Source organism: Drosophila nasuta, chromosome 3 (genome assembly GCF_023558535.2).
Source record: "Drosophila nasuta strain 15112-1781.00 chromosome 3, ASM2355853v1, whole genome shotgun sequence".
NCBI classification, from domain to species: Eukaryota; Metazoa; Arthropoda; class Insecta; order Diptera; family Drosophilidae; genus Drosophila; species Drosophila nasuta.
Window position 1 is genome coordinate 43413192 of NC_083457.1, and position 18213 is coordinate 43431404.

General features: G+C 40.7%; 4 protein-coding genes across 10 annotated transcripts; 2 read left to right on the forward strand and 2 right to left on the reverse strand.

The window, feature by feature from the left end:
• Positions 1-189: 189 nt before the first annotated feature.
• On the forward strand, positions 190-3142 carry LOC132789116 (cleavage and polyadenylation specificity factor subunit 5). The gene is given in 5 exon segments (XM_060796898.1): positions 190-588; positions 653-917; positions 980-1145; positions 2707-2821; positions 2883-3142. Coding segments are annotated over 5 exon segments (714 nt in total). The 5' UTR covers positions 190-442; the 3' UTR covers positions 2905-3142.
• Positions 3132-17723, reverse strand: LOC132789109 (alpha-tubulin N-acetyltransferase 1). Of its 7 annotated transcripts, none has more exons than XM_060796888.1 (8): positions 17494-17720; positions 16987-17141; positions 10143-10312; positions 9890-10045; positions 9446-9829; positions 8084-8258; positions 4847-4911; positions 3132-4218 (listed from the first exon to the last, which is right to left on the reverse strand). In XM_060796888.1, the coding sequence occupies exons 3-8, from the start codon at positions 10247-10249 to the stop codon at positions 3705-3707; spliced, it is 1401 nt and encodes a 466-aa protein (XP_060652871.1). In that variant the 5' UTR covers positions 10250-10312; positions 16987-17141; positions 17494-17720; the 3' UTR covers positions 3132-3704. The 7 variants fall into 7 exon arrangements, 6 of the variants coding, with proteins under 6 accessions (XP_060652871.1, XP_060652869.1, XP_060652870.1 ...); XM_060796886.1 differs by having other exon boundaries at positions 16987-17146; XR_009632678.1 differs by lacking the exon at positions 3132-4218 and adding an exon at positions 4403-4695 and having other exon boundaries at positions 4767-4911; positions 16987-17146; positions 17494-17709.
• On the reverse strand, positions 6151-7803 carry LOC132789113 (uncharacterized). Its single transcript, XM_060796895.1, has 4 exons — positions 7552-7803; positions 7388-7477; positions 6648-7322; positions 6151-6587 (listed from the first exon to the last, which is right to left on the reverse strand). The coding sequence occupies exons 1-4, from the start codon at positions 7600-7602 to the stop codon at positions 6438-6440; spliced, it is 966 nt and encodes a 321-aa protein (XP_060652878.1). The 5' UTR covers positions 7603-7803; the 3' UTR covers positions 6151-6437.
• On the forward strand, positions 14442-15917 carry LOC132789114 (phosphoserine phosphatase). The gene has a single exon (XM_060796896.1). The coding sequence runs from the start codon at positions 14868-14870 to the stop codon at positions 15717-15719; it is 852 nt and encodes a 283-aa protein (XP_060652879.1). The 5' UTR covers positions 14442-14867; the 3' UTR covers positions 15720-15917.
• Positions 17724-18213: the final 490 nt, after the last annotated feature.

Below are 18213 nucleotides of genomic sequence, written 5' to 3' on the forward strand. Positions count from 1 at the left end.
TATGATCTTTGAAGTGAAGTGTAAAAGATTGATAAAATAAAAATTGAGTAACGTAATTTTAGTCAAGCAATAAGTACTATGGCTCTTACGAACTTACAATGGTCACACTGCTGCTCACGACAACTACAAAGCGTTGCCAGATTTACGAATATCGGCTTCTTTTTATTTGTGAGTACACACTGCCGGCAACCAAAACAATGTGTACATACATTAGGCATATTCTGCATTTTCCGCCGGCGTGAATTTTTTTTGCAATTCTAAAGCAGAATTTAATATTAAAATAAACACAATTGTAGTTACAACGCAGACAAGAAAGTGATTGAGTAAGCAATAGAAGTGAGCGAGAGTGTAGATTCAATTGAACGTGGCCAATCAGAGTTTGGCGCCGAATTTATAGTTTTTTTCCACTGCGCTCTATAACGGAGGTGTGTGTATAACAAAGATGGCGTCCTCACAAGTCTCAAACAAATCGGGTTCCGGCTAGCCGCGGCGCGGTAGCCAAGGACAAGCTGATGCCAGTATAACGAATAATGGCACGCAAAAATACGCGCCCAATCAAGCACTTACTATAAATCGCACAATTAATCTGTGAGTAATCACATTTCGAATTGCAATTGTGTTATTTATTTAACCCTCCCCAAAACAACAACAGCTACCCACTAACTAACTACACATTTGGCACGAAGGAGCCGCTGTTTGAGAAGGATCCATCGGTGCCATCGCGATTCCAACGGATGCGGGAAGAGTTCGATCGCATTGGCATGCGTCGCTCGGTGGAAGGTGTGCTTCTGGTGCACGAACATGGGCTGCCACATGTGCTGCTGCTGCAACTGGGCACCACATTTTTTAAGCTGCCCGGCGGCGAGCTGAATGCCGGCGAAGATGAGGTTGAAGGCCTCAAAAGGCTACTCTCCGAGGTGAGTCTGTGAAATACCTCGCATTTTTTAACAATTTTAATGTTTGTTTAACTTGGTTGTAGACGCTGGGACGTCAAGATGGTGTTAAACAAGATTGGATTGTCGAGGACACCATTGGCAATTGGTGGCGACCAAACTTTGAGCCACCGCAATATCCATACATTCCGCCGCACATAACAAAGCCCAAGGAGCACAAGCGCTTGTTTCTAGTGCAATTACATGAAAAGGGTAAATATCCAATTTTGTTTAGGCACAAAAAAAATTAAAAAGAAACGCCTTATCTGCAGCGTAGGTAAATAGGTACAAAAAAATGAACTTTTTATGAATCACTATATACAAAACCAATTATATATATATAACCTTTGTTATATAGTTATTTGCCAAAAACCGATACGCTAACAAACCTCATGTCATATCTTTTCAATGCTGTTTAGATACGGACAGGAACGCCAGTTACGATGTACCCTGAGCTGAGCAGTTCCAAAGTAGCGCCGTGTTGTATTGTGTAATCTCACGCATCTGGCATCTGCTGCCCAACCCAAGCAATAGAGCACTTCCAACAACGCTCTAATATCTCAAGAGTGCAAAGAAAAACTGAGCAAACAAAATGAAAAGAAATCAGAAAACAGAGAAAAATATAAACAGCATAATGGCCCCGAGGCGCGCAGACATATTTGTTTGTTACCTTAGAGTTCGTCGATCGATTCTAATTGCGAATGATTTTTTGTACAATACCCTCTAAACTTCAAATTGTATTTATCATACTAGTTGCTCTCGATAGAGTTGTTGGCATATTTTGTTGTTTTGTGTGAGTTTGCGACGATCGCAGCGCAAAATCCCGAAATTCTTTGATTGTTCTTTGTTGTACTACTACTATTAATTTTGTAAATATGTCGACATTTCTGTAAACGAGACAACAGCGCATTCAACACGAATAATTCGTTCTTTTTGTTATACTTACGCTATCTATCGAGTATGTTTGATCAGTCTAATGTGTTGTTAATCTAAAACCAAAAACCTATAAAACCACAACCGGGTAGGCAGATTTGTTACTTTTTGTGAAAAGTCCATTGTAAAATTGTTGCTGGTTGTCGTCTGCTAATGTGCACAAATCTCGCGTGTTGTGCTGATTTGCGAGCATAGCAAGCGCAGCTGGACTAGGCAGGCAGTTGAATAGTCGCATCCGAAAACAAGAAATCAACAATATGAAAAGATAAAACCATAATTTAAGCATTCGTTATATGTAATCAACAAATATAATTCTGTGTGTTTTAGTAGTTCGTTGACATCATCATAAATTGTGCAAAACTCGCACACACACTCACATACACAAGACACACAATTAATCAACACACACACATAAACACACACAACATGTATTATGATTGTTGGTCTTAATGGTAATCGAAATTATGTTCATATCCAGCAATTAGTTGACTTCGTTTGATAAGCAAAATCCTAGACTAAATGTGATAATTAAGTTCGACATTTTGCGCATCAATAACGAGAAACCCTAAATAATATAGTCTAACTGAAGAACTGTGAATGTAAAAAAAAACAAACCTAATGCCAATCTTTTATATTATCTATCATACGTAATTTACGACAGCGAATCTAAATCTCTTGCAATTGTAAATTGTTTTTGTATAACCGATTGTAATATATATATATATATATTTTATTGTAATAATACATATCTATTATACTTTATTTATATATTTATCGATTGCCAACTGTGCCTACATATATACATGAATTCTGTCTCTATATTGTTTTTTCTGTTATCTAGCACTATTTGCTGTGCCCAAAAATTATAAGCTTGTTGCTGCCCCATTATTCGAGCTCTACGACAATTCACAAGGCTATGGACCGATAATCTCCTCGCTGCCGCAAGCATTGTGCAGGTGAGTATTCCACAGATTATCATTCAATATAGATTTTTAATAAAAATTCTCCTTGTTGCAGATTTAACTTCATCTACATGTAAGACGAGAGGCGCAGATTGAACTACGCTGTTACACCACACCCAATTCTCCCTCTAGATAGGCAGCATCACCAACGATAGCTCTACTTATACAACAATTAAACTGCACCATAGCCGAGCCGAGTCTACAGCGCGTGCCGTCTATATAGATGTAGATGATTATAACCATAACATTTGTGTATGTATATGATTAAATGGAAAGCCAATGCGGCTTGTGCTTGGCATACAAATAGAATTGAAAGAGTTGTCTTTATTATTATTGTTTTGGACTAAGTATTATTGCGACGATGCTTAACTAAATGTTACAAGATTAGAGTAGTACATATAATTTTGTTGTTTTTGTTCGATAAGATTTTGTGGGCCCACTTATAGCATATATTCGCTATAGATCTGCTCGTAATAATCGCGTTTGCTGCAATGGAAGATACGCATATTTTACGTTTACTTTTTACTGTATTTGTTAATTGTTTAACATATTTTTTGCTTAAGGGGCAGTTGAAAATTCAATTGGACTACAGACTGTTAAGTTAATGTTACTTTACTGTTATTTGCTGGCTAACATTAAACTGCGCTGTAAAGTGCGTGAGTGTAACAAATGAACAAATCAACGAAAATTACAAAAGCGTATAACAACCAAAATATTTAACTAAAGCAGGAACCGTTGTGTCTGTCTCTAGGGTAATTATCTTAAATGCTACGATATATGCTTTTTTAATACATATTAATTGTTATGTTAATGACACGTACAAAAAGTTTGCCGCAAATATTGCAGCACGATAAATTTATGCTCGTCTAAAATTGATCTACCACAACTTATTGTGATAGAACTTTAGATCATTGTAACCCTGATCGGTTAAACCGCCGCCAGACGATACTGTGGACATGGCATCGGTATTATCATGACCGGGCGATGTGATTTCATTGCCCAGCGGGCGATTGATCTTGACCACACCGAAATCTTCGCGCTCCTGCTGATTGAACTCCATCTTGCTGCTGGGCATCACTGCCATGCCGACGCCAAAGGATCGATTCTTCATGCCCGTGTGCTGTTTGCTCAGCTGGAATGCCGGCGGCTTACGATTGTCCCCAATAATGCTCTCCGCACGCTCCGGTGAACGCACTGTGGGCGGTGTTGGAGTGTGGGATTTGGGCGGCGGCGAGGGTGGAGTGTAGACCTCCTCGGGCTCTGGTTCCGGTTCTGGCTCCGGCTCGGGTTCTGGTTCAATTTCCAGTTCCGGTTGCAAATCTTGCACGCTATAATGATCGATCGTCTGCAAGTGTTGCAGCTGTGCGGCAATTTCAGCAATATCGTTGCCGCTGTTAGGGGAAAAATGTTAACAGAGGCTGTTAAATAACATTCTACAAATACAATAATGTTAACGGAGCAGAACTGAATCTCGAAAACTGATTTCTAAATGTTTGGTTTTATTGCACGACACAAATGAAAATAAATTAGAACAAATAATAAAATCGATGTGTTAAAATAAAAAGAGTTAAGTAGTTTGTTTGTTGTATAAATGTAATCACAATTATCAGGTATTTTGTGTGCAACGGTTCCAGTTGCCGTGTATGTGTGTGGGTTGTCTTTGCGATGGTGTGTATGTGTGTGTGTTGGTGTTTTTTGGGGGCGTGGTGTGCGGCGTGCAGCCTCCATTCTTCGTCTGCATGTTCTCATTATCATTAAATTATAAATAATTCACTATAAACAAAACAAAGCTCTTTGTACAATTATTTAGTTGATATTTTGTTTGTTTTTGCTTGCAGCCAAGTGTGCGTATGCGTAATTATTTGATTCTGAAAGACAACAAAAAGAAAATGATACCAAATGAAAAACGACAATAAACAAAAGATGATAATATGCTTACACAGAACGTGTTTTTGTTAGTAAAAGGGGGGGGAAGAGAAGGGAGGCTGGTTGAGTATTACGAGGGATGGAAGCCATTACCTGCTCGATTCTGCGCCGCTGCCGCCGCCTCCCTTGCCTGAGTTTCCACTGCCAGCGTGAATTATCTGCACGAGGGTGGAACAACAAATGGAGAAAATGCAAAAAAGAAAATTATATATATTTTCATAGATTCGCTCAGCATGTAGGGCATATATGCATGTGTATGCTACAAGAAAATCGAAATTCAATTGGGGTGTTCTACAGAATAAATCGGTTATATGGAACATAAAGTATTATGATGAAACTAAACTGAAATCATAAATAAGTTTTAAAGATAATTATAGCATTCCGACTTATTTAACAGCATTTTTTCAAACAATAACTATCTTCTAACTTCTATATTTAATCAATTATTTAAATTTTGAGATTCATAAATTAATAAGAAATTATATCTAAAAATCGTAGTCACACATAACCGACATTTACTATATTTGTTTAATTTTTGCTCCACCACAAAAAATACGCACATTAGTCAAGTTTTTTTTCTGGATAGATGATTTATAATAAAGTATGAATTATTTGCGCGTGGGTTGAAAAAGATAAGATGAGGCATAAATTATAGATTTTTTTTGTTGGCTTGCCCAAGATCTAGGGCATATGCAATCATATATAATATTAGAAAACCGGTTTATATTGGGGGTACTCGACTAATTTTTAACCCGACCTCTCATACACACGCATTTATCAAGTTGTTTTATTGATTGTCGAAATGTAGCTTTATATAAAAACTGATTAAATCAGAATGGGCATAATTAAATTTTATATTTAGTGTATGCCCCTTCCACAAAACCAACGCTAACTAACTTAAGGCCTGCTTTGAATCTAGTACAAGTGTCAAGCGAAGTTTTATTTTACCCACACGAGTCGCCCTCAAAACAGCCCCTTGGCACGCAGCCCAGCTAAAGAATGGAGAAGAGCAGGAGGAGGAGATTCAGACGAGAGATTGGGGTCTTTAGGGGTTGACCCAGTGTGCGCGTGAGGCACAAATGGCACCCCTTGGCGAAAGTTCAAGAGCTGCATTAGAAGGCATGGGGAAAAAATGGATTTCCTTTCGGTTTCACTCAATTTAAGATGTACCGAAAATTTGTACCGGTAAGGATCAAGGATTACAATGAGGTATTGCTCTATTTTTGTGGAAATTACAACATTTAGCCGACAAACCGATGGAACTCTCAGATATCAAATCGCTATCTAGCAGAATTCCGATAAACTAAGACAATATTCCGATGCATTTCAAGTAAATGTCTAACCTAGTCTGAATAAAAAAACTATTTTTAAAGACGAAACAAAGCCATCTAGAAAAATTCCGATAAAAATCTAAAAATTCCATATATTCACATTTGAATTTGATTCATAGTTGAAGCGTGTTTATTCGCCAGCCACATGAACCGAAGAATTTGAAATTGAGCTTTGATCTATTGTCAGCATTTGAGGAATGCAGAATTTTGGTAGTGTGTACGACAAATAAATTTCGTTATACAAATAAGATATATACAACACACATCCAGAATTCTGTTCTTTCGAGGTTCATTGAATTTTGCAAGCCAAAGCGGATGTTTGGAATTTTCATTGTTTTTTCTTGATTGGATAACTACTGCATGGGCATGCCGCCGTCACCATGACCCAGCTCGGGAGAACGCACCAAATAGATGGTAGTCTGGCAATTGGGGCAAGTGGTGCACATTTCGGCAGCGGCCGGCGCAGCCGAGGCGCCACCAGCTGGCGTAGATTGTTGTCCAGCCTGTGTAAGAGTTGAATTTAGTGAGTAGATCGATTTAGTAGATGCAGCCCTGTTGTTTACGTAGCCCTGTTGCTGCTGTTGCTTGCGTGGCGACAATTGAGCTGGTGGCTGCTGTTGTTGTTGTTGCTGTTGCTGTGCCTGAACTTGAGCTTGAGCATGTGCCTCCTGCTGTGCCACTTGCTGCTGCTGTTCAAAGGCAGCCTGCTGCTGCTGTTGTTGATGGTGATGATGTTGATGTTGATGCTGCACATGAGCGCGTCCGCTGGGATAAGGATCATGACGTGTGGGCTGTCCAGCAGCCGGGGGCTGCACGTATTGCTGTGGTTGCTGCTGCTGCTGCAACGATTGCTGTGAAGGCACCACAGCAGCCGGTGACTGTTGCTGTTGTGCTGCCGCTGGCTGTTGCTGCTGCTGTTGTAGTTGCATCTGAGATGCCGCCATGTTGGCAACGGGCGGCTGAGCAGCCTGTTGTGGTGGCAGCTGCTGCTGCTGTTGGTATTGCATCTGCTGCGGTTCCTGGCCAGAGGCAACTCTTAAGGGTGCCACGGCGGCATTGCTCACTTGCTGATTGCCTGCAGCTTGGCCATCCAGGCCAGTGTGACGCACACGCGATGGACGCGCAAAGGCATTGGAAGCCATGAAGCTATCATCCACATCTTGCAAGCCAGAACGACGCTGAAACGGATCCTGACGATTGCTGTGGCGACTCAGCGCATCCAAAGGCGACTTGCGTGGCTGAGTAAGGAGTGGAGTATGATGTGATGATCTTGCCAAGGAATCAGGCAATAATCTCAGCTTACATTGTCCACATTGTGCTTGGCCTGGCTGGGCGTCAGGCTGACCTCGCTGCCATATTTGCGCGCCACATTCGCGTTGGACGCATGACGTGACTGCGACACGGAAAGGAGTTGGGAGGGGCAACAACAATAAATCACAAAATTCTCTCGAGTTATTGGCAACTTACGGCGACGCTCGTCTTGGAGGCACCTTGGCGTGTGCCACGTTTCGCATCCATAATCGTTAAATTCAAAGGCTAAAACTCGACTCCGAACACGACAAAATCAAATAAATATATATGTATATATATATTCAGAACTTTACACTTTTTGTTTGTTTGGTTTATACAATTCGTTGCAAGCACACACAAAATAAATAAATAATTTGTGTTTTTGTTCGAAGAGTAAAAAAAATTGAGACAAAAAAAACCGTAGTGAGTTGTGTGAAGTAGAAAGTTAAACTGTAAATAATGCTATAGTATATGGATAAGGGGAGGGAAGTAGTTAAAACTTGAAGCTGAAACACAAGCACACTTGATTCGTCGATTTTTGTAATTTTAAACAATTTTGAGTTAATACAAATGTAATAATGTACGTATTTTTTGAGTGGGAGCATTTTAAACACATATCACATATATCAATTCTCATCATAGAGGGAAAATAATATTGCAAGCTGCAAGCAAAATAATAACGGTATGTAACTTAAAGTTGTCGAAGTACCTCGGCCATGCTGCAAGTGGGACGCGGTGCGCCATATCGTCCATTTGGTGAGATCTGTGTTATTTGCTGCAGCAGCGACGATTGCTGCTGGGAGCCACTGTCCCGTCGACCGCCGCTGGAGCGTTTGTTAGCCTCATCGCCCAAGTAAGTAGCACCAAAGAGTTGTGTGTTAGGACTTTTGTTTTTATTTTGATTGATTCATGTAGGTAATTTGTTGTTGATTTGATGAACGTTAACGTTAGTAGGCGCAACATGTGGATGGAAAAGAGTTAACATCATTACATTACAATTAATAAATATTACGACAATGTTCAAATTAGTCACGTTGATGCGTTTTCTTCTAACTTTGCGAGCATCGTTCATCGATTGAAGTCGATAAACAGTTTATGCAAATTGATTTGTTATCGATCGACCACCATCAAAAAAGCTAAATGACGCTCGATAAGTTTTTTACACGGTTGCCACACTCATTGCATTTATACCAAAACAATGGTAATGGTACTTTTTACAACTGCTACAAATGTACCACTCCCCATTTATTAGTACTTTCTTAAATCAAGATGAAATGTACCTTTTTTCACTTTATGTGCGTTGGTCATGGAAGAGTTTTCTTTTTTTGTGTTTGATGTCGTATGATTAATTTTCGCAGTTTTGCCATTTTTAAAGGAATTTATTAACTACGAAATGTAATTATTTTTAATTAGTTCTCGTTCATTTCTTTGCTTGTTTGTTTGTTTTGTAAGCGCCTAGTTAAGCAAATTTGTACTTTCTTCTTATGTCGTTAAGCTTTATTTGTGTTACGTCTGGAGAAATTAGTTATGGTAATTTGTTGTGACTGAATCACGTCAGAATATATTGTTATTCAATAAAAAAAAAAAATTGTAATATTCACCTATAACTAAATTAAATATTATATTAAGGTAAAATGTTGTGGTTTTGGTACAAAAAGGATGTTTATGTAGCAACCGTTAAAACGCATCAGCTACAATTATAATGCATGTCTTATAGATATTATACATTGTAGAAGCAACAGGCCACCAAGATTAATTGCATGCAGTTTACTTTGACTTTATTTATCGATAAGTGCGCTTCCGCAGATGATCAATATTATCGCACACGCCCACAACACAAACACAACACTAAACAAAACTAACACGCGGCTTGGGACTTGCGACTTGGGGAGGGGTTTGGTTGCCCAGGATGTTTGCGTGCGCGATATGCAAATGCGGCACACAAAGAAATGGGCAACTAAGCCAAGTGAAATGTTTCCTGCAAGCCGCAATGCCTTAATTAAAATGCCGCCGCCTGTCCCGCCCTCCAAAAGAGAAAAACACTTTCTCCCCCAGCTGAGCAAACACTCACCTGTTTGTTATATGCAGACCATTTTTTTGGCTCAACGGCGAATCGTGACCATTACGACCATTGGAAGTGCTGCCATCGTTGAAGAAGCCCTCGTAGAGCACAAAGTTGTTCGCCTGCGGTATGGTGCGGACCAGGCCATAATGCTTGCCCAAAAATGCCAACAGCTTCTCCGAGGGTCGATCCACTGAGCACTTGAGTGGCGTCCATTGCTCCTCCCGCAGCATGGTCTCGAACAGACGCTTGCCTAGTCCGGCGCGTTGACGAGACTCGTGCACGTAAAAGTCGAGAATCGATGGTGAGTTCTCCATTTTACGTGTTTGACCCTTCTCATCGAACAAATAGAGATCTTTGGTGCCCACCTTCAACAGTCCCGTAACAACGCCACTGCAAAAAGGCGAAATTTATGATGATCTAACTCCAATTCAAGGCCAAGCGTTTGCTTACTTGTTGCCCGCCTCGGGATCAGCTAGCAAATAGATCGTCTGATTCTCGGACATTCGCAAGCGTTGGGCGGTCGTCACCGGTTTGCTGAGACCCTGCGATATGGCCGATAACTGACCCAGCTGATCGATTATTTCGGACATCTTTGAGGTGGCATCTCTGCGTGTGTGCATGGGAGTGTGGAAATTGCAAACAGTTAGTTCGAATTTGTGTGTGTATTGAATGATTAACGCCCGCTCACAGTTTCAATACTCACAAGCACTGACGCCGATCACCCCGAAAGGTGTGCGGCAAAAGATTCGATGTCACTTTAATAATTGGCTGCGGAAACAGCGGTTTAATGTCGAAACGGAAATCCACCATAATTGATGCGCTCAACGTCGACGACGATGACTATGATGATGATCTAACAAACCGTTGAAGCAACTGCAAAAAATTGAACATTCAGAACATTCCAATTAAATAGAGCATTGCAAAAAAAAGGCGCGAGCTGAACTCAATTTGATTATCAGCTTGCTGTTGTTTTTGTTCATTGTACCCGATAAATATGGGGTAATAGGGTATAGTCACTTAGTGGCAATTGATATTTGTATTAGATAAAAGTGGTAACTAGTTTTTCATAGGGGAATAATTTTGCAAATATTAGGAAATATTTTTATTATCAGAGGAAATATTATAAAAACTAAATACTATTTCAAAAACTAACATGTATTTTTTAAATAATTGAAACCAACTCAAGGGTGTAAATAAACGGTTACATAACTTTAAATTATTAAATCTATAAAGTACTCTTTTAAAAATACTTTATTAAATCCGAAAAAAAACCCTTGAACATAAGTTCAAAATAAATTGAGTTTAAACTTTTGATTTCTAAAATGTGAATAAATATCAAAGGTTTATTTAATTTGATTACTCGACTGATCAATAAAAAATCTTTTAATTTATTTGGTCACAGTTCATTTATTTTTATAGCTCGGGTATCACACAGTCGTTACACTCAACCTAAGATTTCTTGTTTTTGGTCTATCACTTCCCATTTTGGGTGCGACGTTGTGTGGGAATCGATGCACATGCAATTTACGTATCAGCTCTTGTTGTTGTTGCCGTTCAATGATTCAGCAATCGTGTAGCACGTGTAGGTGCGCTGACAGCCATAAACGGCATCAAAATAATAATACACGATAGTTTCCTTTGCAGTTTACTATTTTGCAGCGTTGCCAACCGCTAGGTAGGTCAGTCATTTAAGCCGATAACGATACCGATTGCCAAGCGAAGGTGCGTGTGTTATCGTGCCATTAAACTTTCGCAGTAAACGAATGAGGGGGAATGGCACAACAGGAAGGCGCATAGGAAGTGGCACAGATTGCGGTTACACAATATTCCTCGTACCTTTAATAATTGTTAATTTGCGAGTGCAACGAACTGACGTCGCTGCCTGTGTCATAAGAAACAGAACGATAAGCGCTTTTGTGTAATTACATTTGTTGGTGGGCGTGCCAGGGGGGGACGATGCAATCATTTCGAGCACATGCACAAAACTTTTTCCGCTGCTATTTTGAGTAGTTTTGTCAGCGTGCAAAAGTTTAACAGCACAGCAACCCGAGTCGAGCGCACAGACCACGTCGACTGCGAAGCCGGCAGATGGGTAGAGGCAGCAAGTAACGCTGCATCGCAGTTCGAATGTCAAAATGCGATAGCAACAGCAGCACATAAATGACGTGTTTACAGCGTGCCCCCCAGCAAAGTGGGTTGGCTGAATGGCTGGTTGCCTTGCAATCGCAATCGTTGATTGTAGTGGTTGTTGTTGTTTATTTACCCAGTAGCAAACTGTTGACGTTGCTAGAATCTCTCACCATAAAACGCCTTTATAACTGTTTATAAGCCAAAGCGCATGATCCAAAACACAAACAACATCAAGACAAAGCAGAAGAGTAACGAAGCGCAAAAAGGAGCGGGAGGGAACAAGAGCAACTAAAAGATGCACATCGTGCTGCTCTCCTTTGGCACACTCACACACAGTGATACATTTGTAAATGTGTCAGATGAACGGGGCTTATGTGTGCGAGAGCGTGAGAGAGTTTTACCAAAGCAGGAGTTGGTATCGCGTGCAAACGGCAGGCGTTAACACGAGTGCAAGCGAGAGGGCGGTTTGTTTGTTTGCGCGATCAAAGCTTTTCAACAATTTAACGGTTAATCAGCAACAGCAGCGCCAATTGCAGTTGGAAACAATACGCTTGACAACGCAACGCTTGTATTTGCAGTTTGCGACGAAAACAAATCAATTACGCTTACAGAGCTTCCTCCAGGCAGACAGATCATACAAATGAAAAATATAAAAATAATACTGAATTACATGCATATTTTTATTATTGGCAATCTCATGATGAAATTATATATGGCAATTACGGCCTCCTGTCTGGTCACAATATATTATTGTTTTTTTTAGTCTATCATCTGATTAGACTCTGAGTAGCGAAAATAACAAGCCCTCGTCTGATCTGCTTCTTCTGTCACTTAGTAAGTGCTAGGGGAAGACCCCCTCGATAGTTGTGGGTGTATTATAAATATCACACATTGTATGTAGGTGTGTGCGTCATGTGAGTGTTGACGTAACGAGTTCGTTACAATTACTAGCATACAAATAGTGTGCCCCACATTGAAGTAAAATAAGTTTTCTAACTAGAGTTTGGGCACAGTCTTATTATCGCGCCTCACCAAGCAATACAAAGTTTTAGTAAGCGACTGACGCCGTTTGGGTATAGAACTCGACTGCCTTCTTTAACATGTTGATGTTCCAGGACTTGGGCCATACACCTTATAGTAAACTTGCACAACCAAATGTCCACAGTCGTTAGTAGTATATCGTGACTTGTACAATAGAGAGAATTGTCATCAGTCATTCTGAACAAAAGTCACACACAGGTGTCTGTCTGACCAAAGGGCAGCACCACACCACAGTATATAAACCTATATGTACATGTGTCTCTAAGTACCCCTACTTAAGAACGTATATGTATACATAGAGCCTAGTTTTGTTCTGTCACGAGAATATGGCTAAAAACGACTTGAGTCAAATTATATGCAGCAACAAGGTCAATCGATAAATGTAAAAATCAAGTTGCCAAGGTAAGGGAAAAACTTGACGCCCAACAACCGGCGACGCCGTGTTGAAATCCTGACAGCTGCTATTTTGTTGTCCAAGGCAACAAAATCAAAATAGAAACAAAACGCGGAGAAATGGGTGGTAATTAAAACTAAATAGTTAACGACTTTGTTCAATCGTATCCATTAACTATTTAGGCTTTCAATGTACACGCAACGGTTTATCGATAACGATAGCAGAATTGAAAAGCAAAAACAAAAGTGCATAGAAGGTGCACAATGGCAATGAAATACTTTGCGGTCGCCTGTTGTTTACTGCACGCCGAGGCAACGATCAAAACAACTTGTTATTCCTCAACTGCAATAACAACGCCAAAACAACAACAGCAGCGTAACCAACAACAACAAAGCCCCACAGCGACTGCAATTTCTCGACTTGCAGTTGTCGTTGTTCTTGTTGTTGTTTGTTGTGCACGCGCCACACATTAATTTATCTAAGAGGAAGAAGAGCCGAGAGAGTTAAGAGCGAGAACTGTCAGCTGTCGCTCACTCTTACGCTACTTTTTGACGTAAGACGTAACGTGAGACTGCATTTCATCAGCCCCTTCTTATTGATGTACAATGTAAGCTTGTTTGAAGTCTCTCACGTCATCGAAATTTAGGTTATTTACTCGATGCATAATGCAAAAAGAAAAAACAAGAAAAAGAAAGTATTGAACTTACGATCGCTCGCTTTGGCTTTTGGTTTGTCATCTTCTGATAAGGCCATACTACACTATTCCGGTTTCTAAAGAAGCATAAATTAGGCAAACAAACAAGCAATCGAAATAAGAAGTGACACCCGCTCACAAGGTTTTGTTTTATAGATTAAAAATGGCCAGACATAATAACACGATTTTTTGGCGATCCCAGTACTGTAATCAGCAGCCAGTTATGCTTGAGTAGCGTGCTTATGATAACAGACGACATCAATAGGTCTTGCAAACTGGTTCAAACTGGTTTCGGTTCCACTGAAAACACTTAATGAGTTTTGATTAGTCCATTGGACATCTCGCTCTCGCCTCCACAGAGTTTAAGTGGGGTGCAAAGGTTTGGTTCGCACACACACATGGGCAACGGAGAGTAGGTGAACTGTCAGTCGGTGCTGCTTCGATATCTGCCAGCAGCTGTTTATCGTATCGCACAGAGAGAGCAATGTAAATGTTACAAGCAAAGCGAGCACTCTCTCACACATACTAGTTGTTGCTATGCCTATCGTACGATCGCACACACACACATTCACAAATACAATGTAAGCAGTGCGCTGGTCAAGCAGCATCGTGCAGCGACGCGACAATTCGTCTGACTGGCTGCCAGAGAGAGACAAACCAAATACACAGAGACAGCGAAAGAGCGCCAAAGAGAACGCTTTGCTTGTGTTAGTTTGGTCGAGTTTTCTTATAAGGGCGAGCGGCGACTACTGGGAAATCAGTTGTAAAAAGTCAGTCGTGTCGATCGTTTCCAGCAATACAGTTTCATTCCGACAAAAATAAATCTGCTCCAGTGCCATGTCAAGCTGACAAAAACATCGCCGCCATATATCCAAAACAAAACAAAACCAAAAAACAGCTGAGCAGAACCTAAGCAAAACGGCGCGTGTGCGAAATAGAGACACAATCACAAGCATCTGATATACACACAACAAAAAATACACATATTTTATATACACAAAAAAGTTTCCAAGCCAACGGAAAATTTTTTTAGTGGCATTCGACAACGCGCGTTCGAACAAAGCAATAGCAAAAACTAAAGCGCAAGCAACGTAAGAGTACGCAGCTTTTACGTCATTTCAAAAGCAAAACTACACCGAACACAACACAACGTGATTTTCATACGCAAAATGAGCAGCAGCGTCTTGAGTATGACCAGGCCAACAACTAACGGCAGCAGCTGTGCCACAGCAACAACAACAGCCACACTGCTCGCCCAGCAGCTTAACGCAGCGCTGGCCAACAATGGCAAAAGCAGCACAGCAGCAGTCTCCACAACCGCACCGCACCCGCCGCAGCCAAAGCAACCGCTGCTGGCAGCCAAGATCATCAAGCAATCGCATGTCGTTTGCTTCGATGTCGACTCCACTGTGATCTGCGAGGAGGGCATCGATGAGCTGGCCGAGTACTGTGGCAAGGGCAGCGAGGTGGCACGTGTCACCAAGGAGGCGATGGGCGGCAGTATGACCTTTCAGGACGCCCTCAAGATACGCCTCAATATCATACGGCCCACACAACAACAAGTCTCGGACTTTATCAAGCAGCGTCCCAGCACGCTCAGTCGCAATGTGAAGCGTTTTGTAGCGCAACTAAAAGGAGATGGCAAGCAGGTGTTTCTGATCTCGGGCGGCTTTGATTGCCTGATAGCGCCCGTCGCCGCCGAGTTGGGTATTCCCTTGAGCAATATGTATGCGAATAAAATGCTCTTCGATTACAAAGGCGATTACGATAGTTTCGATGTCACACAACCCACATCGCGTTCTGGCGGCAAAGCCGAAGCGATTGGCATGATACGCAAACGTTTGTCGACAACAGCTGCAGGAGATGCCCCATTGATGATTACGATGATTGGTGATGGTGCAACGGACTTGGAAGCTGTGCCACCGGCAAACAATTTTATTGGCTTTGGCGGCAATGTTGTGCGACCTGAGGTCTATAGACGCGCCCAGTATTACATAACGGACTTTGAGCAGCTGATGTGAGAGGGAGACAGGAGAGAGCGCAAGGCAGGCGCATTGTCACCTCAGCGAATTTAGTATTGCAAACTCGGCGTGTTATAGTTACTTTATAAGCAGCATTAAATCTACATAAATTACAAATATACTATATAGTTACATTACTTATGCATTTAGTTGATATAGTCACTTGGTAAACAATAAAAAGCGATTGTAAAAAAGAAAGTATAAAACAAGTGTCGCTTGTTTAATACCCTAGCAATTTAACAGCTGGGCATTTCATTGGTCGCTGTTAACTTTCCTCTAGGCATTTCTCATGGCAACAAAAAAAAAGTACAGCAAGTGCCGAATTTGCTGGCGTTGCCAACTGTCTTTGCTTGCAAGTGTATTTGTAGTAACAGCGCTGCTAGTTAACAGGTTACTGTGTACTGTGCTGACACTTTCCATTTTCATCGAAATGTTAATGTTAATGCTTAGCTTATCAGCGCAAGTATCATCGCAGCATCTCAAATGTTGAGTTCATTGAGCTGGTTTCTTTACGACCCAAAACTAAAACGAAGGTTAAAGCCATTCATTGTGCGCGCACACTTTCTAAACATAATTATACGCAATATGGTAATCAAACAACAAACAACAAATAGTGTGTCGACCCGCCAAACAATTAAGCAATTACAGCTTTGTTGGCAAACAGCATTTAGTCGAAGCAAATTGCAAGCAAGGTCGCAAGGTTGCGTGGGTGTTATCGATAACCGGTGTGTGTGTGTGATTTGTTGTTCTTGTTGACGTTAGAGGGTCAACGTCATCGTGCCACAGTTTTAGAGCCATATTAGGAGCGTCGCAGCTGCCGCGGTTTTTAGAGCAGAGGCGTGAATTAAGGCCGTAATTAAATAAGTGTCTGGGAGCAGGTCAGAAGCACGACGATGAGATCACCAACAACAAAAACTGCGTATAAAACATAATTATGTTTCGTTGCGAACGCACATGTTTATGTATCTGTGCCTTTGTTTGTTTGCGTGTTTTTGTATACCTGTCTTGAGACGCTGTCATGCAAATGACTCACGAAGCACAGTTGTTGTTGTTGGTCCCCTCCAATGCTTCTTAGCCTGCACATATGACGTATCAAATGGGTTTTATGCTCACTGAGCCACATCCGAAACGGCAACAGACACACATAGACATAAGACACACACACACTCACAAATAGACAATGATTTAAGTGAAGAAACCCACTGGGCAAGCACAGAAAACAGAAAGTTTTTGTGATAAAATGGCAAGCGGTGTTATAAAAACTTACCACAACAATAATAATAAACAGCGAATGCCTTGATTTTATATATTTAATATAGTTTTGACTGTCTTTCCTATTGGATTTTCGGTCAATGTGTGTGAGGTGAGTACGTCCCAATTAGATTCCAATGCACGGCTGCTGTTGCGTTGGCTGCTCTGCTGCTGCGCTGCACAAAGAGAATTGCGTTAACTTCAACAAGGGTTTTTATTTGCGGTATAGTTGCAATTGCGACTTCTGCCAAAATGTGTGTTTTTATTATTGCTTGTTAATTTTTTAGTTTGTTTGCCAAAATGGAAATTGATTCAAATATTCTGGTACATAGTAATTACACTTCACAATTTTTATTCTTTTTTTCGGGTGTTTCGTAAACAAGTTTCTATTTTATTTTGTCGATACAATATACTATTGTTCTAGCTGTGGTAAAGAGCAATTGCTCACCGACAAGTGGATCTTAGTCACTGAGGTTTGTTTATATACTAAAAACAGTTAATTCTTAACAAGAAACCGCCGTACCGTTGTCTGCTGTTTTTTTGTCACTTCGAATGCGGCTCTGAGAACAAGCAACTAACAACTGTGTATGTATAATGGGCCCCGCTTGAAAACACACCGACAAAACCGACAAATGCGAGCACAACGTATCGTCCGCCCAAAACGTTGTTGTATCCACGACAGTCAAAAAAGATATCAGCTTTTGTTAGAGCTTTAACTTGCCACAAGCTTTTCTAACTCTGAGCAACAAGCGAAGCAAGCCGCTCGGTTGCTCACTACCAGTGTGACCGTGTTTTATAATTGACAACAAAGTATATGTTGTCAAATATACCAACATGTATTGCATTATTATAATTACTTTATTGACTGCATGAATAAAAGTTATAGCCTCTTTCCACCTCACTCAGTTTTTCTACGTTTTTTAAAGTCCCGTTTCGGGGTTTCCATCTGCACGAACCGAGAAATATGGGCAACGGTAAAATTCTCAATATGGCCGCTCTGAAATGTCAGCTGTTCAAATGTAAACACGAGTTGGCGAACAATTCAAAAAACAGCACGCGCATTTTAAAATGGAAAATTTTATTAAATTGCAGGATTTTTATGAGGATTTTGACGAAGTGGAGGGAAAATTAGCGGAGTATAGAGTATAGGCCATTGCCAATAGTAAAGAAATCGCCATCAGTTTGGGGCTATGTACATAAGTAGATTTGCTGGCAGCAATGTAATATTTACATAAATACATTT

Bases quoted from the DNA above. Each gene is read 5' to 3' on its own strand.
- LOC132789113 (XM_060796895.1), bottom strand. From the start codon at position 7,602: ATGGATGCGAAACGTGGCACACGCCAAGGTGCCTCCAAGACGAGCGTC. The intron at 7,478-7,551 runs GTAAGTTGCCAA...TCCGTGTCGCAG, and splicing joins CCTCCAAGACGAGCGTCGCC to TCACGTCATGCGTCCAACGC. The intron at 7,323-7,387 runs GTAAGCTGAGAT...CTCCTTACTCAG, and splicing joins CCAAGCACAATGTGGACAAT to CCACGCAAGTCGCCTTTGGA.
- LOC132789109 (XM_060796888.1), bottom strand. From the start codon at position 10,249: ATGGTGGATTTCCGTTTCGACATTAAACCGCTGTTTCCGCAGCCAATT. The intron at 8,259-9,445 runs GTGAGTGTTTGC...TAAAAACAAAAG, and splicing joins GGTCTGCATATAACAAACAG to TCCTAACACACAACTCTTTG. The intron at 4,219-4,846 runs GTAATGGCTTCC...TTCCCCTAACAG, and splicing joins AGCGGCGCAGAATCGAGCAG to CGGCAACGATATTGCTGAAA.
- LOC132789114 (XM_060796896.1), top strand. From the start codon at position 14,868: ATGAGCAGCAGCGTCTTGAGTATGACCAGGCCAACAACTAACGGCAGC.